At 46.7% G+C, this 22,214-nt stretch overlaps 2 protein-coding genes and 2 non-coding genes across 10 annotated transcripts; 1 reads left to right on the top strand and 3 right to left on the bottom strand.

Annotated features, from left to right (window-relative positions):
• Positions 1-569: 569 nt before the first annotated feature.
• LOC143483351 (uncharacterized) lies at positions 570-10,722 on the top strand. Its single transcript, XM_076982193.1, has 14 exons — positions 570-1,275; positions 1,406-1,501; positions 2,789-3,022; positions 4,118-4,271; positions 4,487-4,552; positions 4,718-4,847; positions 5,089-5,128; positions 6,431-7,132; positions 8,190-8,276; positions 8,936-9,169; positions 9,418-9,577; positions 9,784-9,846; positions 9,950-9,994; positions 10,145-10,722. The coding sequence occupies exons 1-14, from the start codon at positions 592-594 to the stop codon at positions 10,693-10,695; spliced, it is 3,246 nt and encodes a 1,081-aa protein (XP_076838308.1). The 5' UTR covers positions 570-591; the 3' UTR covers positions 10,696-10,722.
• A 91-nt stretch (positions 10,723-10,813) lies between these two features.
• Positions 10,814-19,481, bottom strand: eef1da (eukaryotic translation elongation factor 1 delta a (guanine nucleotide exchange protein)). Of its 7 annotated transcripts, XM_076981956.1 has the most exons (11): positions 19,357-19,455; positions 18,261-18,308; positions 16,793-17,328; positions 15,111-15,231; positions 14,626-14,697; positions 12,712-12,777; positions 12,119-12,206; positions 11,852-11,952; positions 11,416-11,607; positions 11,097-11,291; positions 10,814-10,953 (listed from the first exon to the last, which is right to left on the bottom strand). In XM_076981956.1, the coding sequence occupies exons 3-11, from the start codon at positions 17,326-17,328 to the stop codon at positions 10,915-10,917; spliced, it is 1,410 nt and encodes a 469-aa protein (XP_076838071.1). In that variant the 5' UTR covers positions 18,261-18,308; positions 19,357-19,455; the 3' UTR covers positions 10,814-10,914. The 7 variants fall into 7 exon arrangements, with proteins under 7 accessions (XP_076838071.1, XP_076838072.1, XP_076838073.1 ...); XM_076981957.1 differs by lacking the exon at positions 12,712-12,777; XM_076981958.1 differs by lacking the exon at positions 14,626-14,697.
• A 575-nt stretch (positions 19,482-20,056) lies between these two features.
• On the bottom strand, positions 20,057-20,139 carry trnal-uaa (transfer RNA leucine (anticodon UAA)). Its single transcript has one exon. It is a non-coding gene; the product is annotated as a tRNA-Leu (tRNA).
• A 1,246-nt stretch (positions 20,140-21,385) lies between these two features.
• On the bottom strand, positions 21,386-21,468 carry trnal-uaa (transfer RNA leucine (anticodon UAA)). The gene has a single exon. It is a non-coding gene; the product is annotated as a tRNA-Leu (tRNA).
• Positions 21,469-22,214: the final 746 nt, after the last annotated feature.

Below are 22,214 nucleotides of genomic sequence, written 5' to 3'. Positions count from 1 at the left end.
TGATTTAACTGAACCGCTACTTTAAATATCAATTACTAGGCAAGTATGCAGTTTAAATGTAAAACAGCACAGCCACATCTATTGCGCATGTCGTCGTTTTAATACTGCCATCTAGTGCCCTGCCTACAGAAGGACAGTTTCAATGTGTCTTGGAGTTATATAATCGCATTTCTTTTTTTTTTAAGAACAAGCACGACGCGGTAACTGCTTAAAAGTATGAAGCATTATAAAATATTTTAAATATTAAACAGTTATTGCAAACATGTTTCATACAATATTTAATACAGGACGTGTTGAAAGGTCTTGTTTATCCTTTAAAATAGTAAGTGAGAAGCCCTTCATCATCTATGCAAACAAAGTGCTTTATCCATGATCATATTTTGTACTCAACTGGACTCACCCGCCTCATTGAAACGCACAAGCCCTAGAAAACATTGTAATATATATTTTAAACGTGTGTACCACGGTAGCTGGCTGCACTACAGACGCCCCTTCTATATGCTTGTTTATGGGGGTTTATAAGGCTCACTGCTGCCCCCTACAGGACGATGCGCCACCCTTCAGTTCTTGTTACACCACTCCCACCATCACATGACCACACTTCCTGCAAAACAAAGCTCGGATCTATCTGCCTCTCGAGTCGCCCCCCCAAAATTTGTTTACAAAATGGCGCAAGCTGGAGTCTTTTTGGAGCAAGATCAGTTCAACTGCTCCATATGTCTGGATGTCATGAGGGATCCTGTTACGGTACCGTGCGGGCACAGTTACTGTAAAGCTTGCATCAAAGGTTACTGGGACCAGGATGACTACTTGGGAATCTATGGCTGCCCCCAGTGCAGACAGAGCTTCGCTCCCAGGCCCGTACTGGGCAGGAACACCATGCTTGCAGATGTAGTGGACAAGCTGAAGAAGACCGGGCTCGGTTCTACCGGGGGCGCAGCCGCGCTGCCCTCCGAGCCCACGTACGCGGAGACCGGGGACGTTGGATGCGACGTGTGCACGGGGAGGAAAAACAAAGCCTCCAGGTCGTGCCTCGTGTGCCTGGCGTCGTACTGCGAGGAACACCTCAAGCCCCACCACGAGTCTCCTGCCTTTCAAAAGCACCGACTTGTTCCCCCGTCCGGCAAGCTGCAGGAGAGCCTGTGCCCTCGCCACGAGAAACTTCTGGAGGTTTTCTGCAGGACGGATCAGCACTGCATCTGCTATCTGTGTTTGACCGAAGAGCACAAAGGCCACGACACCGTCCTGGCCGTCACGGAGATGACAGAGAAAAAGGTATGAGCGTCAAAGAGTTTAAATTAAATCGATGCTGCGTTTTTTGAGCACATCATACCAGAATGTAGTTTGATTTTGTAGATTCAATGATGGTGCGCCCCTCTTAATCCGACGTGTGAATCGTTCACAGACAGATCTGGCTGATATGCAGAGGAACTCCCAGGAGAGAATTCAGGAGAGGGAGAAGAAGGTGCAGGAGCTGAACCAGGCCTCTCGATCTCTGACCGTAAGTGGTTCTCCTAAACGCTTTCCGCGCATGTGATCAAAACAGCTCATCCTGTTATATAGGCAATTCGTTTAAGTTGTGCCACTTTACCCTGTGGTTGGGGATTGGGAAATGGGATCTTCAGTTAGATGAAGTTGAATCACACAAGGGCCTGCAGCAGTCAGCGTGTGACATTATGCATTTTCTGTTTTACTACCTCTCTCATATATACATTTTACATTTACATTTTATGGCATTTGGCAGACGCCCTTATCCAGAGCGACTTACATTTTACCTCATCTTTATGCGGTAAAATAATTGAGGGTTAAGGTCCTTGCTCAGGGGCACCTCAGTCATGGCCTCAGGTCTGGGGATCGAACCCACGACCCTCCGGTCACAAGACCAGTTCCCTAACCGCCAGGCCATGACTGCCCATATACAGTGTCTGTGTGAGGGAGAGAGAGTACATATTGTAGTGTTGTGAAGTAGCAAAGTACACAATGTTTCCAGCAAAGAAACTGGCGTTTCAAATAGAGGTCCTACAAAGTTCTTCTGAATTTCTAAGGGGAGGAATCACATTCACCTGGAATATTTTTCAAGTTTATATATTATAGTGAGAGAGCAGTAGTGAAGTCTGTGTATTTGTGAATGAATGAATGTTTCAATTTATATAGCGCCTTATCTAGATACCCAAGGCGCTTTACAATTGTAAACACAGCTACGTCACAGACAACCAATCACACACCGGCGAGAAGCGGCAGCCAATTGCGCACAGCGTACTCTCTACCAGAGGCCACAGCCCCCTGGGGGACTGAATGGGGTGCAGGAAGGGGAGAGAGGACAGACCCTAGTGGCAGAGCACCATCCACCACTGGGCACACACACATTCATGCACACACACTCAGACAACAACTTGTTTTTATTGAACAGAAAGAGACACACACACACACTCGGGGAGAGACACAGACTCAGGGAGAATTTGTCAGGGAGGGCCAATTTACCTAACCTCCATGTTTTTGGACTGTGGGAGGAAACCGGAGATCCCGGAGGAAACCCACGCAGACACGGGGAGAACATGGAAACTCCACTCAGATAGGGACTTGAACCCAAGACCCCAGTGCTGAGAGGCAAACGTGCTAACCACCAAGCCACCATGCTGCCCATATGTGTGATCCGATGACCTCTATTTGTGTGATCTGATTTAGACAAAACGAAACTTGTGATTCAACAGGCTTTAATCTGTAGGCTGTCTGCATTCCTACCCCCCCCTCCCTTTGGCCCCGCCCCCTCACTTGGCCCCGCCCCCAGCTCTCAACGCAGGCAGCTCTGGAGGAGAGCGAGCGCATCTTCACCGAGCTGGTGTGCGCCATAGAGCGGCGGCGTGTGGAGGTGAAGGAGCTGATCCGGGCCCAGGAGAGGGCGGCCACGGCCCAGGCCCAGGAGCGCCTCCGGCTGCTGGAACGGGACATCGCGGAGCTGAAGGCCCACGACGGCGAGCTGGAGCAGCTGGCCCAAACAGAGGACCACATCTCCTTCCTCCAGGTACCATCACAGCCTCTCAGGAAGTCAGGACTAAAGGCCATGAATCATCGATGAGTACAGCATTAATACTCATATCTATTGAAATGAGTCATATTTTGTCAATTGTGATTTTTACACACCCCCCCCCCCCCCCCCCATCGAAATTTGTCCTCCACTTTTAACCCATCTGTGCGCGTGTACACACACACACACACACACACACACACACACACACACACACACACACACACACACACACACACACACACACACACACACACACACACACACACACACACACACACACACACACACACACACACACACACACACACACACACACACACACACCTTTCGCTGGCACAGGTGCTGTAAGATTTTGTCTGGGCTGGTCCACACCACGTTCTGTTTGCAGTACACTATGGCGGCCACCATGCCATCACGCACGCACCCACCCAGGCGCCCGGGGAGCAGTTGGGGTTAGGTGCCTTGCTCAAGGGCACCTCAGTCATGGCCTGTCTGGGAATCGAACACACGACCCTCTGGTCACAAGACCAGTTCCCTAACCGCCAGGCCATGACTGCCCCACTAATATTGTGACTTGTATATGGTAATAAAGCCTTTTGATGATAATAGTTTAACCCGTGAGATTGTTGGATCATGGGCTGCATTGTTCTGACCAAAATATATATTTTTTGCATTTGTTGGGTTATGTGAATACCGTTACTCGGACACACCCACTGAGCACTCACCTGGTATGTGATTGGTCGGGATGCTCATAGCGCACAATGGAAAATTTACATATTATACACACTGTGATATCAGTATTGCAAAGGCCAACTATTATGATTATGTAAAACAAATTCTATATTTGAGAGAGAAATTTTAAAGAACCATAGGCTGTTTTAGGCTAGGAACAGTGGGAATTGTAGTCAAGTTGGTTATACATGGACTCTGACAGAAGTAGATAATCTTTTGCATTTGAACCCTTTCCTCACACAAATCTCAAAACGTTTACTAAATACAATGTTGCATATACAGAATATTTTTCCTTTCTCTGAGCCCCATAATTGTCTCTTGTTGCAACACCACTAATAGCAAGCTATTGCTGTACAGAACTACAGGTCTATGTGCACTCCGCCCGTGACTCTGGACGTGCCCGGTGTTGAGATGGAGCCAGGGTTCAGGGGCGTGATGAATGCCGTGTCAGAATTCCAGGCCTTGCTCGAAGACGTCTGCCAAGGTGGATTTGTGAATATCGCAGAGAAAGGTGAGAAGAAATATTACCGGCTCAAAGTCCGGGCGCTGCGGTTTTGATATATGGTTCACAAGTAACATAAAATTAAATATATCCCATACCTAGACAGTAAATGTAGTACAGCTTTGAACCGCAATGCTCACTACCAACAAAACTGATTTCTATCGAATAATTGATGTCTTGGTTATGTAATTACATACGCTGATCACCTTTCTCCTTGTTTACAGTAAATGATGTCACCATTATTCAGAACACAAAACCAAAAGTAGATTCAGATTCGGAGCCCAATTCAGGTGAGAGTTGAATGAAAATACCATATTTCATCACTCTGTATTAACACATGATTTCTAATTAAGGGATTTACAAGGTAAAACATTAAATCCTCGTTTTATTTGAAGAACCTCTTTAGGAGTGCCAGACTTCAGTTTATGGAGTCTTGAGTAGTTGTTTTATTGCAGGTTATGTGAACTACTTCTTCTGTCATAGCTCTTCTGACAGCGCCGATTTTTCAAAGTCATTTCGGCGAGACGCCTGCGTTTGGAGCGCCGTCCCCCGGGATCACGGGGTTCACTTTCATCTCTTCATGCGGTGAGTCACGCTGCCATGCTACAAGAAACTACAGCTGAAATGAGTCAACTTTCGAAATTCAAGAAAATTATCGGTCGCATAAATCCAACTTTAAAAAAAATCCCGTCCAAAGTCTCCACTGATGAGCACCGGAACCCGTTAAGACTCAATGAACAAGCAGCTATCATGAGTGCTGCACCCATTTGCTGTGATGTTTCGCTGGCCATGTGTATGTGTAACCGGTTCCCTTCTCTGCTTTTAGTTCCAAGACCTTCAAGTTCTCGCCAGAGAATCCACGTGCGTAGGAGACGGCGGTAGCCGCACCCCGGGATTAACCGCAGACCAATCGGTGTTTGTCTGTTTTACTCACAGTAACATGTATGTGCTATTTACGGAACATTGTTTTTTTTTTTAATCAAACAAAAATATTTCAAAATCAATTTCATCCTGAGAGAGAGAGAAGATGTGTGTGATTTTATTGAAAAATATTGATTGAAAATAATAGGAAGATTTATTTTCATGAGCTAGTCATGGAGATCTGGGTCTATGCCAGCTGTCTGCTTGTATGGTAAACACAGCAGCATGGCCCTACTAACCATAACAAAGGCACTTATTTATAATTTAAAAGAGTTATGTACAGTATTGAAGAGACTTTATAAACTGTTTAATCATTTGAGTAAATTGCATAAAGCGTCTAAAGATTGACAGACCAAGCTTTTAAGATTTACATCAATTGATTTTTAATTATTAATGAATCTTTGTTCATAGAATATGCGTGAATCGTCAGTATGTTTGCAAAACGCCGTCCTTTATTGCAATTAGAATGCCAAATGCTTATTTTTCATTTTATGAAAAGTAAAGTGGTTTTCCAAGTGACTTCGTTGTGCATTTTATAAACACAATGACTGACTGATTAAAACTGAATAAATGTATTTTCTAATGCCTTATTTTAATTAAGATACATGTTTCAGCCCTTAGGCTATCAGTAATTTATAAACACACTGCTTCATCGTATTAAGGTGATGACTATTCATTAGTCTGTATCAACATGTACACTGGACAAGAACATAACCACCGTGGATTTGTTGGGCTGTCTCCAAATCGTTATTCAAGCTCAAATGTGTTTCACTTATACCCACCGTAAAACGGGACACTTTCAGTTTCCACTTTCACTGCCAATAATATACTCTGTGTTCTGGTAGGGTAGACTAGAAGACAAACTCAAAAACATGACAAAAAAAATTCTAGTGTGAGGGGGGAGGTGCTGACGCCACTGTTCGTCCAGGTTGTGTTACGGGTTGTGTTCAGCCAATGGCGACTAACTCCAGCCCGAGGCGGACAACTCCCTCCTGTCCTCCCTCAAAGAGTTTACGAGTCAAATCAGGAACTCTACGAGCAGGAAAAGGTTTGAGCTGTGAACCAGGTGGAGATATCTTAGATACAGTCAGCACGGCTGCATTTGTGAACCGTTCTCAATGTTTTCCTGTCCATGCAAAGCTGGCGAGTCCACCTGCGATACTTCCGTGCCTGTGGCAGGGAAATGTCCTTCTACTGATCTTGCCTGTGATTGGCTGCTGCAGTCTGCTTTTTTTCCCTTCTTTTTTTTTCCGCCACCTGGATCACTTTTCACCTGTGCAGCTGTTCCCACACCCAGTGTGTACATAAGCCTGCTATTGTCCCCGTCGCTCTCTCTCTCTCTGGCTCTGCCATTTACCTTATCGCTCCCGTCCTCGTCGCATGCCAGACCCGGGGCGCGTGGAAAGATGGCAGCTGTCGCCACCATCTCCGTGGACGAGGAGCAGCTCTGCTGTCCGGTCTGCTTGGAGGTGCTGAGGGACCCGGTGACCATTCCCTGCGGTCACAGCTACTGCATGGACTGCATCAAGGGCTACTGGCGGAAGTCGGAGCAGAACGCGGGCTGCAGCTGCCCCCAGTGCCGCCGCTGCTTCAACCCGCGGCCCACGCTCGCCCGCAACACCCTGCTCGCCGGCCTGGTGGAGAGAGTGAAAGAGGCGGGACCCCGGGAGTCCCCGCGCCCGGCCTGCGAGGCGTGTGGCGGGCGGAAACGGAGAGGCGGCAAGCCGTGCGCCAGGTGCCCGGCCTCCTGCCCCGACGCGCCCGCGAAGCCGTGCGGAGATCGGGGGCACGGCCGGCCGCACGCGCAGAAGAGGGCGTGCGGGCTGCACTGCAAGCCGGTGGAGCTGTACTGTCGCACGGACCAGCAGCTCATCTGCACCCAGTGCGCGGCGGATGGGCACAGCGGGCACCACGCCGTCCCCGCCGCGGAGGAGAGAGCCGAGAAGCAGGTGACCAGACGCCTTTGGGCTACTGGAAGGCTGTGGTGGGACAGAACAGCTTATAAAGAGCCTCGTTAGAACAGTGCACCTTGCCTGAGCTGACAACAACGTTTTGATTAACGTGCTTAATTGCTTAAGGTGCTTTCAACAGTGGAAACCTCAGATCAATTATGATTTGACTTATTTACGCATGTTAGTTAAAGTCTCCCTGGAGTTAAAGATTAAGTTGCTTAGATTAAGATGCTAAGTAGGACAAAATGTTGGCTTTGCTTTATATCGTGGAGTCGGGGCTTATGGCAGTGAACGTGCTGCAAGTAAGGTGGCTGGAAGGTCTTGCTTGACGTGCATGTTTGTGTAGCAACGCAACCAGCGCGAAGCTGAGGGCGGAGGTTGAAAAGAGCTCCGAGATGCCGAAAGTGCTTGAAAATGGTAGCTGGCGTTAAAATGTTATTCAAAAAATCTGACGACGATAATTAAAAATTAAAAATAAATGTATTTCATATCACCTGTCTGGCTTTAACTGCTTTACACAGCAGTGACTAACCACACCAAGCATGCCGCGCGATACAGAAATCAAAGCATTTGGCATCGGATGACCAAGGCGGGTGTGCCGGCGGGCGTGACTGCGTTGTCTTAACCAATGCTTCCTGCTCAGGCACAAACGTAAGACCGTAGAGGCGCGGGCACCGAGATAACAGCCCCAGGGACTAGCTCACACCTCGGATGGCATGCACATACAGCAGACGCAAATTTGCGTGCGACTTGCTAGCAGTGTTACTTGCTATCCAAGTTCTGGCAGCAACTACCATTTTAGACATTTGATTAAGATTCCGAGTGGAAAGTTTTAGCTCAGAAATGATTTGACAGATTTGAGCATGTTCGATAAAATATGCTTTGCATGTTTTAGACGTGCTAAAACAGATGGTAAGAAGGACGTTGGACAGTTGTGAAACACGTTAAGGTTGGCCAAGGGCCACTTTGAGTGTGTCTGGAAAGGTTGAAAAGGGGAAAAGGTTGTAATATTGTGGCAACACAGACTGTATTATTCATGTTACTCCCCAAACAGAAGCAACTGGAGGAGGCCCTGAGGAGATCAAAACAAAGAAGCAAAGAGAAGGAGAAGGAGCTGAGAAACACCATGAAATATGTCAAGGTAGGTACTGCATACCAGTGACCTGGAGCTGAACAGGGACGTTTAGAGAGGTGGCCTGCTGTATATCACCAGCTGAAGTTCTGTTTGTCAAACTGCTGTGTATTAATAAACACATCAGACCCCGTGAAAATGTCACTGCAACAGGGGTATTTCTGGAAGCAGGATTTTCTGGTTGGTTTAACCTTTGGATTACATTGCCAACTAATAAAAAAGCCCTTCAGGGTAGCTCTTCTAACATAACAGGACCTTCTCGTGTTCCTCAGTGAGGTACTACGACAAAGTGTTTCTCTGGTCTTCCCTCCAAAAACCACAATACATTCAACATATTGACAACACGTACAAAACTCTCTCTCGCTCACAGACACACACAATTCAAACTACTACTCCTGGGTTTTAAAAGTCTGCATCCTCACTTTACATCCTCCGTTCTTTCCGTCGTGAGCACGAGGTTTCCAAACGTCCGACTCTCAGCTGGACGCACGTCTACAACAGCGGGAGGTCACGGCATCTCTTCTCAGTCTGCAGGTGCACGTTAGACAGGTCTTTACAGGGTCACGGCATCTGAACTCTGGAACTCCCATGCAGCCACCATGACGGCTCTGTCTCCTTCCGTCACAGCGTGCGGTGTCCTCCGCCCTCACGCTGCCGGTGTTCTCCAGCGCTCTGTGCAGGCCGTGGAGGAGGACAGCGAGAGGATCTGCGGCAAGCTCCTGCGTTCAGTGGAGAGGAGGCACTGCGACGTGCGGGAGCTGCTCCGGGCGGAGGAGCGGGCGGCGCTCGCCCAGGCCGAGGGGCTCCTGCAGCGGCTGGAAGACCAAGTGGAGGACCTCCGGAGGGTGGAGAACGAGCTGGAGCGGCTGGCGCACACCGACGACCACGTCCACTTCCTGCAGGTAAACGGACGCCGCCCCACACACGCCCCCCTGCGGGGTAATCGGGAGGGTGTGAGACGGGTCACATCTGTGCAGATGAAATATCTGGGTTTTGTGATGAAGACTGGGGTGATTCTTGTTTTTAGTAGAAGAGCAAAAGTCATCTTGCACCGACATTTTTAGAGCCCTCGTCCTCCGAGGCGGCCGCAGTCTCCTGGAGTTGAACAACTTTCAGCTGTTTTCTTTCCCGCCTGCCTTGCTCTGGGTAGAAATGCAAGACTGTGTGTGGTCCTGCTGAGCGTGAGGAGCTGCCCCGAGTTGATGTCCATCCGTACTTCTCCTTAATGATCCTGAGAAAAGCCCTCATGGACCTGCGTGAGCGCGTGGACGATGTGTGTGACCGAGAACTGTCCAGGATCTCGGAACTCAGTAAGTCTTCCATTGTTCTAAATGATTACAACTACACATTTTCCAAAAAGTGTCCAGTTTAGATGAATATTTTTTGAACATGGGGGTGTTCTGGCTCTATTGTTTTGGAACTTGCATTAGGGTGGATGGAGTCATAATCTTCATTAAAGTCCTACAACAGCAATGTATACTGTAAACCGTGCTGATATTGGCCTTTGTGCTTGCAGTTAAAGATGAAGAGAGTCTGCCAGCTGATACAACCTCTAGTGCTCCTGCACAGGCTGATATAGGTGAATCATGCCCCACAAAAATCTGATCAGGACTGTTTATAGAGAGGGACCATGTGTAATATGGCAGACTAATGATTTCATCGGCTTTCGGTTTCTCCTGCAGATCAGCTACAAAGTGAACCAAAGACCAGGGCTGACTTCTTACAGCGTAAGCACCGACAAAAAGAAATTAGTCAAGCTATGGTGACTCGATTAAGTAGTAACCACTTCAGTTTGCCGATTGGGCTTGACGAATCAATCGCCACGTCCATAGATCAATCGATCCCCGTCGCCCAGTTTTGGTTCTCTTGATCCACAGACTGCTGCGAGGTCACTCTGGACCCGAACACGGCCAACTCCCACCTCTGCCTGTCCGAGGGGAACCGGAGGGTCAGCGGCACCCAGGAGCCGCAGCATTACTCGGACCACCCGGAGAGGTTCGGCACCTGGGCGCAGGTGCTGGGCAGGGAGGGACTCTCGGGACGCTGCTACTGGGAGGCGGAATGGGGCGGCAGTGGCGAGATCGCCGTCGGCGTGTCCTACAAAGGGATCGCCCGGCAAGGAGGGAACGCCGACAGCAGACTGGGTTGCAATCCGAAATCCTGGAGTCTGGACCTCTCCGACGGCCGTTGCACATTTCAGCACAACAGAACCAAGATCGAAACACCTCCTCCCATTTCCTCCAGGATAGGAGTTCATCTGGACCATAAGGCAGGGACGCTGGCTTTCTACAACGTCTCTCCAAGAACGGACACCATGACCATGCTGCACAAGGTGCACACCGTCTTTTCCCAGCCACTCTACCCTGCATTCTGGGTAGGGCAGGGGTCCACACTCAAATTGTGTCCCATTTTCAATTTCTCAGCTTAGGGACAAATACGCCCATTTCTATTTATAACAGAAGTCCATGTCTGTTCTTTTCCCTTTCATAAAATGTTCCATACTTTTAACACTTTCTGAATGTATAAAGTGGACAAACACATAAAACTGCTTTCTCCATGAGAATGAAACTGTTTATTCATAACTGTGCAATACAAAAGCAGCAGTAACTCTTTAAATGAGGTGATCTGTTGATTGTAGAGGATTAGCTCAAATCTTATTGAAGGCAGCAACGTCAACACTCTGAACCTATAAAAAGGAAACCACACCACAAAGAAGAATGAGCACACGCAGATACATGCCAAAAAGCTTAAAATAAGAAACGGCACCTAAAATTAAAGATCAATTATATCCTAAACTGTGGTTATTATCAATGAGAAAACAGTACGCACAAAGTCTTCGAATTTCGTGATCTCTTCCTCGAGTATGTCCGTCCCAACTTTGTCGTCTTCAACTACGCAGTTGATCTGTAGCTTCTTGATGCCGTAGCCAACGGGGACGAGCTTGGAGGCCCCCCACAACAACCCGTCCATCTGCACAGAGCGCACACACTCCTCCAGTTTGGCCATGTCTGTCTCGTCATCCCACTGGTTTGAAAAAGAACAAGACAGAATTGTCAGGTTTAGCCGAATAGGTTATAAAAATTGCAGCTCCAACGCAGAAGCAGTTCCCGATTAAACTGATAAAGAAGCAGAAGAGCCTGATGCGTACGGGCTTGACGTCGAGCAGGATGGAGGACTTGGCGATCAGCACGGGCTTTGCGGCCTTCCGTGCGGTGTACTCCTGCACCCTCTGGGCCTTGATGCGCTCTGCCTCCTCGTCTTCCTCGTCACTGGCGAACAGGTCGATGTCGTCGTCCTCTTCCTCCTTCACCACCACCTTGTTGTTCGGAGCAGGAGCAGTCTGGGGTGGGAGGAGTCAAACAACCATGAAGAAAAAGAAAATTGGCAAGTTCGTCAAAAAAAAAAAAAAAAAAAAACCCCCATCTGCACACAGGGACGCACTTCCCTGCGGAGCTGAACGTCCTGAACGTTCTAGTGACCAGAGGGCACGTCAGGTCGGAGGTCAACTAAAGTGAACTTCAACCTGACTTTCTGCCGACCCCATGTGCGGGCCGGCGGACAGCGAGGCGACTGCCTCTGCTCACCTGTGGAGCCGGCGCCGGTTTGGGAACCACACTCTGATTCCTCTCCAGTGCGGACATTTTGGATTCCAGTTTGGACAGCATGGTCCTCAGGTCATCCACCACTGGCAGGACGGATCCCAAAAACACAACGGTGGGTCAAGCGCGCACTGAGCAATATTTTGCAAATGGTACATTTGATTCAATGCCATTTATATTGAAGACGTGCAAAAAAAAAAAAAAAAAAAAAAAAAAAAAAAAAGTGTTTCCAGTTTCGGTGCCCCTGCCCACCTTTATGCAGGTTCTTGTTATCCTGTTCTAGGTTCTTCAAGCGTGAGAGAAGCATGCTCTGGTCTTCCGATTTGTTGGCATTTTGACTCTGGAGTCAAAAACAAAAAGCGGGCGAGTGAGAGAGAGACAGAGGATTAGAGAGAGAGACAGACGGGCGTGAGTCAGAGGCCCCGTGGCGGGCGCAGGTCTGGAGAGCGTTAGCCTAAGCAGTCTGGGGCGTCGGACCACGTCTGTCTGCGGACACGCCGAGGCAGGCCCCGGCGCTCCCAGGGTGCGGCTGTGAGCCCCGAGCGTAACGTCCCTGAGCGTAACGTCTAACGACCGAGACTGCCACGGTGGGAGTAGAGGCGACGTGGGCGTGACCCGAAGCCCAGAGCCGAGCATGCAGCCAGGGCCTGGTAGAAGCTAAACGGACCGGATCCTTCCTAAATATGACTTAGACCTTGACCAGTGAGGATCCAAAAATCACATGCATCACAATAACACTTGTGCAACACACATCAGGCAGTGAGGAGGCCGTTGTGCATATGCGCAGGCGTCCATAGCCCAACTCCTCCCCCCCAAGCACTTCACGCCGCGGCCGCTCCACTTACGGTCCTGCGCTCGCGGGGCTTCTGGGCGCGAGGATGCCCTTTACCCGGCTGCAGGGCGGCCTTCACCTGCCCGACGGGCCCCCAGGACAGGACGGGAAATGAGAGGAAAAACAAACGTCACCCGGGTCACAGTTTCCACAGTTCGGAACGACTTACAAAATATAGTTAGTAAAATGTGTACTGCCAAGCTAGGAACTGCCAAGTGACCTGCTCTTCAGAGGAGGAGGTTAATTAGCAGTCACCAGTTCCTACAACATTCAGCTTTACTGATTATTTATGCAAGAGTGGCAATACACTTCAAGACAGCCTAGACATGGCTTTAATAATCCAATTACGCAGACAGTTAGAACCATTTTTAAAACGGAAAACACAGCGGGACGATCCATCCAACACCAGTACATGCAGGACGTTAAATGAAAAAGTCATGTCACATACACAAACACCTTCAGGCAGCTGCCGAGGCAACACTAATGCACCTCAGACAGTGCCAGCCAATTACTGCATGCTGGGAAATGTAGGCAACCACACCAGACAGGCCACAGAGGAACAACAAAGGCATTTCACACTCGTCATGCGTGACAACACACACACGCTCGAGCCAGCGTGACTTGTTTTGGGGTCACCATTCTTAACAATGCCATTGTCGCTAGGAAACAAACTTGACCACAGACAGGTTTAAAACTTGCAGATAATGCCCCACAAGGCAGGACAGCAAGGCGGGGGGGGGGGGGGGGGGCATGGCAGTCGAAGAGCTCCGCTCAGCCACTACCCGCCCTGTCCCACCGCTCACATGCTGCTGCAGTGTCAAACCTCCAATTGCCACAGTGACTCCAATAATAATGTAAAACATACCAAAAAGTCATTTCTACTGCAGGCATTATATTGAAATCATACTTCATACCCATTCTTCTTAGTCGATTAATTTCAGATCAGAAGTGGAATTCTGAAAACTGCCCTTTTTTTTTATTTATATTTTTTTTTACATCCATAATTCTCAGTCATCTTCGGTTGCTTTGAATGTTGAGCTAGTTTCCAATTTTGTAGTTTTTCCCCTTTTTGTATTTCCATCAGAATATACGTACTGTTGCACTGACCTTCTGATGAGTTTTGCTGTTTGCACTAACTATTTGAGAAATGCACTTGTGATGCCAGTGCAAATCATGACATGAGAAATGTACAAAATCGACTGAGAAACACACACAAAAAAAATCTCAAATTATTCAAAAGTACATTTTTAATAAAGCTCACTGTTTTCATTGTTTAGTGAAAAGGCAGCAATAGAACAGCAGTTGCAGCAGAAGACTGGAAAAAAGACATCAATTATGTGGGAATTAAGAATAAAGACTTGAATTAAGGCTTCAAGCGTCCCGCGTGTCCCCAGTTAACCCATCAGCTGGCAGGCTGGGAAGACCCAAAAGGAGACGGGCAGGAAATGGTGCAAACACACGCTGTGCTGAAAAGAAGCCATGCAGGACTCGGCTAGTGCGTGATTGAGTGGGTGTGGGTGGGGGTTCCACTGCCCCGAGTTTAACTGCCCCGTTCCTATTTGAGGAGTTTCTAAATGCAATTTCAATTCCATTTCCAATCAGGGACACATCAAAAGCAAAAAGTTCTTTAGGGAACATGAAATGACAGGCCAGAGAGCATGCAAGGCCACAGTGACGGAAACCAATCACAGCCTCGTTTCCCATAAGCACCAGAGTATTAAGATCATCTTAAAGACATGATGTTCCATGTGGCACTCGTACCCTTTACACGATGATCTTTGTGTTATGATGCTTTAAGGAACATCGCCCCAGCCCAGTTATAAATATAACAGTAAGACTAGATGAACAGAGGACGCATTCCTGAAGAATGATTTGCAGCTCAGTTTCGGATCAGAGGTTTCGGGGTGGGGCGGGTGACTGTACTCACTCCGGCTAGGGACTGCTGGACAGTCTGGCGGGCTTTAGCAATGTCCTGCAGGATGGCACTAGCGTCTGTGTCCTGAAAGGGTACAGCGGGGTAGAGAAGGCCAAGTCAAAAGGGGTGAGCAAGAGGTAAGCAGGGGAGCACACAGACACACACACACACACACACACACAGTCAGCTGCGTCTATGCAGAGTGGCCATGCTGTTTGCCAGGGACAGAGGACTGAAATGAGACACCATGTTTCCCCCAAGTGGCCCCAAACGGACACACGGCAGCTGAGCAAACAGGGTTCCCATCATGCCCTGCAGTCCGGCCATATGAAATATAAACATAGCACAGCGTGGGTGGCCACAACTATAACCGGGACCGGCACATGTGTAAATAGGGGTGTGGTCTGAGTGACATCACTGAGTAAGAAGCCACAGGCCAGAGAAGCAGGAAGACATGCTAGGGGCGGGGCGAGGTGGGCGGGGCCTCAAAAGCGTACCTGGGGGGCCTGCGGGACGCCGTTCTGGCTCTCGTAGAAGCGTCGCTCCGCCTCGTCGTATTTAGATTTGTCAAACCACACCGCGTCGTGGGCCAGAGCCTGGAGTCCACTCATACTGATGCTGCAGGGGGGGACGGGGGACACAAACACAAGAGGACACGGCCGTTAGGGGGACAGGGATACGAGGAGGACAATGCCCATCCTGCTGTAATGGTTACAAACGTCTAGTGTAACAAATGGAGTGAAGGGATTTAAATAAAAGTAGACTGCATTTATAAAACTAAGAAAAAAATAATAAAAATCAAACTAGATTTAAAAATAAACAAACTGCATCTACAAAATTGCTGTTCATGTCCAAGACCATTTTTGTCTAACGAGAGACCCAGTTCCCCCAATTCTGTAACGGTTTAAAGGGGAATTCCACCAATACAAAAACAAGCTCAAGATATTTACTGTAAAAGACTACAAATGACTTCCATGAAATCCGATGTTGCATTTGGGTCATTTGCTCTTCCTGCATAGCAGATACGCACCGATATTATACAATGAAAGAAAAACGAGATAGCATGACTGCTAGTTTATCCATGCTCCTAATACTTGGTTTGCAGGAACAGATCAGATTGAGTGCCAATGCTAGTAGTGCCTAGATCCTGGGATTCATAACTTACAAACGCCAAGAAACTATTCCTCCCCTCCAGATGTAGTCAATGGCTCCCTGCTAGAAACACAGGAGCTCACGACAACGACACCGGCACACAAACACACCAGTCGTGGCAGCGGTTTAGGATCCACGATTACAAGAGTGAGCAATTCCGCAATTTTAATATACCGCACGACAGGAACCGTCATGTCTACAAGCATCTCCCAGTCTGGAGTCTCAGTTTCCATGATCAACGACTGGGAGACGGGCTTCCACGAGATAGGACGGTGGAACCGCCAAAGCTCTACCGAACACAGCCGAAGCTCAAGACCAAACACTACGAGACACTAAACAGCATTATATTGGTGGAACTCCCCTCAAGAAGCTGATTTTTCAGGTTTTGGTGAGCTGACATTATTTAGTTAATTCCGATAACTAACTTTTACTGCTCTTAAAAGATTAGACATCTCAGCTATACCAAAAAAAGGCACCTTCTTGCAATTCATTCATTCATATGCATCTGAGGCAGTAAAACAGTTAGCCAAGAATTTTACAGCAGTCGCCAAAAGTGCTAAAAAATAAAAAGATTTATGAATAAAACTAGATGGAGCCAGCCTGGATCCATCACCCTGGGATCACTGGGAGGCCCGGTGAGAACGAGGACAGTGCCACAGCCACCAGAGGTCCATTCCTCAGTAAAACACATGTGCTACTTTAGCGGACTAGACTAATGGGACATGTCTACTGGCTGGCCTGTTGCTCATTTGCAGTAGTTATTAAGCACATAAACCAGGTCGACTATAAGGACTGGGAGGACCAGGTCTGCAAAGATTCTGGGGCAACATACCACAACCATCCAGTGCATTAACACAACCAACAGGGGAGGGAAGAAGAAGGAAAAAAAAAAAAAAAAAAAACCGCACTGAACATGTGTATTGTGAATACATCATTTTTTTTAACCAGACAAAACAAGCAACAACAAATGAACAACAGAGCAAGAAGAATGAAAACGTTTCGTCCCGTGCGCTGCAGCGTTCCGTACTTGTCCCTGGCTCTCTGAGGGGCGCGTTCGGTCTCCGAGAACACCCTCTTCCTGCCACCCCTGGGTCCCTGCCGTCCCCTCTGCGGCTCGGACGACGAGCGCGGGTGTGGCCGTAGCTCGGCGCTCCCCCGCCCCTCGATCTGCTGGGGGGGCTTCCGCTTAGCTCGGAACACCAGCGACCGGTGGACCCGCTCGCCCGGGGAGGAGGACGAGGAGTGGGGCGAGGACTGCGAGGCCCCGAACGCCGGCCCCAGCGTGCTCTGAAAGTAGCTCTCGGCTTGCTCGTACATGTTACTGTTGAACCACACGATCTCCCCCCGGGCGCCGTGCAATGGGCCGAAGCCCTCCGGACAGGGGCCTCCTTCTTCGGGGCCATGGCCCTCCGAACGGGAGGAGCGGGGGGCTCTTCTCCTCCGGCCGCCGTGGAGATCGTCCCCGTTGAGGGCGGCGGCGTGCAGGCCGGGGCCGTTTCCCGAGCCCTGCCTGTGCCCGCCGGCGTCGCTGGGTCTCAAAGGACAGCCCCGTTGACTCTCCATCTTACGATGCGTTAGAGACAAAGGGAAGGGCCACGTGAAATGGCAGAAGCTAATTGGTTAGTCTGGACGTACGTTAAAGACCAGGGCGGGACAGCAAGGCCAAATGCATTTTCAAACATTCTCCAGAGACCATTGGCAGCAACTACACAAAAGCCTGAAAGCAGGCATCTTGGGAACGAATTATCTGTGTTTATAAGGGGCAATACTCACTGTTCATAAAATGTCAAATCTTTCAATTTCATACAAGATCTTTATGGCTACAGAAATTGATAGTGGGAATTTAATTCTGTCCAATCAAACTTTTTTGAAAAGAATCTTCACCTTATAGAACAGTTCTACTGCAGTGATGGTAGGCTCATGATGTATTGCCCAGCCAAATTAAAACGAATAAAAAAAACCTCTGCAATTACAGAAATCAAAAAGGCCACAATACCATGTTCAGCCAAGAGCCTAAACTATTTAGAAGTTGACACAAGGGCCAAGCTCATTCCCCATGCATGGACAACCCTATGCACAGCATGCCGCTGGTGGTAGTTAAGCTGAATCTGTGCTAATTCTGAATAAATAAATGCAAAAATGAATAAGACGTACATCTGAAGTTTCCGATTAAAGCTCCAATCTAACTAGGGACCCACGTATACCACAAAGACACATGGCATATATCCCTAGTTCCAAAAGTACTACATCACCAGAAGATTCTAGCATCTTCTAGATTTGACTTGCATTCTAGTCAAAGATCATAGGCATTCTAGTCATAGGTTGTGTTTGTTCAGTGCAGACGTGTAGGCCTTAGAGCCTGCAAACGTACAAGAATAGGTAGAGTAACTCATGCACTATAGCCGTCCATCCTCACCGCACTGCCACAAAACACGTATGCACTCGACATGCGAAAACGACACACCTGCCCGACATTCGGACGCTGGAAAACTCACCTTCCGACGTGGTCAGAGAAAAACGGCGACGACCGGGCTTTGCAGGTTCTTGAACAATGAGCATTGCAACCGTCAAAAGTAAATGGCAGAAGTTTGTACAGAAGGATGCAAGGGTTGAGGTACCCTGATTCAGTGGCAATACCTCAGTGTGAGAAACTTCAAACACCCTCCGGTTCACTGCACATTTATGCCATTTAGGTTTTTATAAAATAGCATAAAAGGTAGATAATAGGGTAATAACTGAAATGAAATCACATCTTCCAAACCTTTAGGCAGTTTAGTACAAGTACATTTCTAAAGTTTTTACCATAACAAGGCTGTCACCATCTTTTCAGTTAAAAATCCATTGCCTAATCTTTGCACAGAATGTAACCGAATCACACATTAGTGTGCATAATGATTTTACATTTGGGAAAGAAAGATGGGGTTTGAAAGAGAACGGGGAAAAAGTCTTACATTATCATCCTGGGCAGCAATGGAAAACATGAGACAAGTGTTACGTTATGATGGGTAGGGGAGCGTTACATGAGGTTACACTGGGGGAACAGGGCAGGTGGTGTCTGTCTGCGTTACCAAATAAAATCAAACAATCCGAGAACAGAAAACACCGTCGTTTACTAAACACGAAGCACTTGAGTATGTTTAAAAAACGGCGGAACAGCAGACCAAACGTCTCGTTTAATATGTCTCTTGTAGGTTACGTGACCCGAAAGTAACCCCGTTGGAAAACTTATCGTGGGTTACAAACCCAGGGAACTGCAAACTGCTTTGTGGCCACTTATTTAAGTTAACTGGCATGCTTTTTTTCTCCCCATATCATATATGTGTGGTTTTCTACACATCACGACGTGGAGAAAGGGCATTAAACATGCAAACTAAAGGCAAAGACGAGATACTAACGGAGAGATTCACCGTTACGAGCTCTCCGCTGCTGAACCAAAGATGGCCAGAGACTTCCTGAGAGTTTAACTGCTTGCGTTGCGGACTCGACCACGTGGCGTAACTTGAACACCAACAGTCGTATCATTTCCGCGGGGATTCGCACTAAACAAACCTGAACATGTGTAATCAATCCCAAAATGTACATTTTACTTACTTTTGGATTCGTAGTATTTGACGCCTGAGATTGTGAGTGAACGTTTGTGGTTGACAGCGCTGTTCCGAAAAGGACTCGGCGAACCGGGTCTCTTGAACTTATTTTTGAAAGAGGGGGGACTACCAATTTTATTTCTTTTGTCGCTGACCCACTGCATATAATATTTTCCACTTCAATTTAATTTTAAGTACTTAATGGACTTCTTAATTTGTTTTATGGTTTAACCATCTCAAAATATAGAAACGACTTTTCAGTGTACGAGGACTATCCGGTCCTGCCTTCACTGAAAATTTGGTATGTTCCAATAAATATGTGCAATGCTTTGGGACTGTCAAAGTAACGCCCACCTCCATCAGCCGTAACCGGCTGCTTTAACCTTCCGTTTGTTTTCTCATTTTCATCTAAAAAAATGGGTATAAACACAATGACACACACACACACACACACACACACACATATATATATATATATATATATATATATATATATATATATATATATATATATATATATATATATATATATATTTGGACAAACAAACACAGGTGGAGTAGATATTAGAGACTAATAATTATATGGTTTGCAATTACAAACCAGGACCACTAAACATTACATATTACACTCCCACAGTTCTTGCAGGAGCCCTGCTGGAGTACTAATATTACATTACATAGACCAACACAGTGGAAAATCTGACCCATACCAGGAGTGGGGTTCGAACCCACGTGGACAATTGTCCATTGGATCTTAAGTCCAACGCCTTAACCTCTCGGCCATCCTGGTTCTACATGTGTGTGTGCAGAGCAACTCTTCAGAATGACGACCCATACAATTATGGCTTCACTACTTGATTCCTTCATTGAACCAGGAATTTTCAGCATCAAGGATCTTCATCATCCTGGTTCACAGTGCTGGTGAGGACATCTGAACTTCTCTGTATGATGACATGGTGGAATTCAGAGTATGTACTGTAGGAGTCTTCACAGAAAGCGGAGAAGAATGACACCGAAAGGGCTTAACTTTGGTGTTTGCTGTTGGATTGAAGAAAAAGGAAAAACCTTGCTTCTGTTGTAATGATGATGTTCTAAATATTTCATGATGGAGATTAGAAATGTTCATTTAACGTCACTTTTAATAGAGTAGGTTTGGGACACAGTGTAATGTGTTGTGCATGGTGGACATACGGACAATTTCATTTGTTAAATTTGGGGCATTTGGGTATTGTGCAATTTGCATAATGATGATTGTAGCTTTCTGAGATGCAAATGAACATGCAAACCTTTTTTTCCCCTTCCCACTGTGATTGTGAAAACACAATGTTCATTATTCGCAGCTATTAGAAGTACAGAGTAAAACCACAATGGGCTCCAAGTATGTATATTGTACGTAATTGGTCAGGCAAAGGAAGTGATGGAGGTTCTGTGTTTTGTAGAGGTTGTCATGGCTTATAGCTTTACATCATTATGTCAGTTGCCAAGCAATGCACATATTTTAATATGAAGAAAGCATATAAACCTAATCTCTTCTGCAGCTCCTTTATCTCAGGCAACAATGTGCACTTGCAGAACCGTCAATCTGGGATCCTGCCTTGCTCACGTCATCCCAGGATTACAGCAATCAGAGACTTCCGACGGTTGTAATCACCAGTTGGAAAATGAGACCAAGACCGAACCACAAGCAAGATGGCCATGTATTTAGTCCAACAAAGTGTCATCCATCAGGGCTTAAGCCTGGAAGACACTAAAATATGCATAAAGAACTCTGACCTTCTGCACAGAGCGTACATTATAATGAGACAGTAAATTAGACAGAAGAACAGATGCATTTAAAAAGAGTATATAAGTGTGGTTTAGATTTTAGTCATTTACAATGGACAGGATTCGGCAGAGTTAAAAGTATGATTTGGGGAGTTCAGGAACACATGGAGCGCCTATAAGCTGTCAGAAATGAGCAACTTATCATTAACGGCCACCAGTTATTGATTTGAAAATCTTCACTATTAAAGAGCTTTTGTTAAATGTGTGAGCTATGCCAGGGGTGGGGGTCGAACCCACACGGACATTCATACATTGGATCTTAAGTCCAACGCCTTAACCACTCGGCCACCCTGCCACACTGAAGCTGGAATAAATAATTTCTAATCTCTGTGAATAATCTCTGTGAAAAGTGCAGCAAAATCATTGATATTATAGATTAGTGGTTTCAACAGTAACTGTCATTCTGCAAAGGTTATCATAATGCCATATGCTATGGTATTTATTTGGCATTTACTATGACATTACATGTTAAAAGCTAGGAAGGTAATTTACTAATAATGGCATTTTGTAAACTGGGCATGCGCAATAAAAATATGTAATAAAAGTAAATTTATTGGCATTTTAAAAACTAAAATAAGTGCATAAGTGCAGTGGAATGTGTATACAATTGAGCTGTATTAGTCATGCAAAGTTACCAATATTTGATAGATTATGCTGTTGTAAAACTGGGGTGGGTTTCCCGAAACGTTCGTAGCGCTAAGTACTTCGTAACCTCGTATGAAACGTATGAGGTTAAGAAGTACTTAGCGCTAAGAACGTTTCGGGAAACTCACCCCTGGTTGCTAAATGTTCATAACCCAAGAGAACTAGCTTTTACAGCCCTGTATTTGTGACTTAAAATAAAGATAATAAGTTATCCATTATCTAACAAAAACCTCAAGAACAATATTAATTTTTTAGTAGTTTAGTAGTTTTTTTATTATTATTATTATTGTTATTCCTGCTGTAGGTTAAAATGTGTAAACAAATATACAGTTTTTAGTACAATAGTAACTACAGCTGTTTACCCAACAATGTATATCTTATTATATGTTTTATTTT

Source organism: Brachyhypopomus gauderio, chromosome 19 (assembly GCF_052324685.1).
Source record: "Brachyhypopomus gauderio isolate BG-103 chromosome 19, BGAUD_0.2, whole genome shotgun sequence".
NCBI lineage: Eukaryota > Metazoa > Chordata > Actinopteri > Gymnotiformes > Hypopomidae > Brachyhypopomus > Brachyhypopomus gauderio.
The sequence above is the reverse complement of the archived record's forward strand: the minus strand, read 5'-3'. Positions and strand labels throughout refer to the sequence as shown.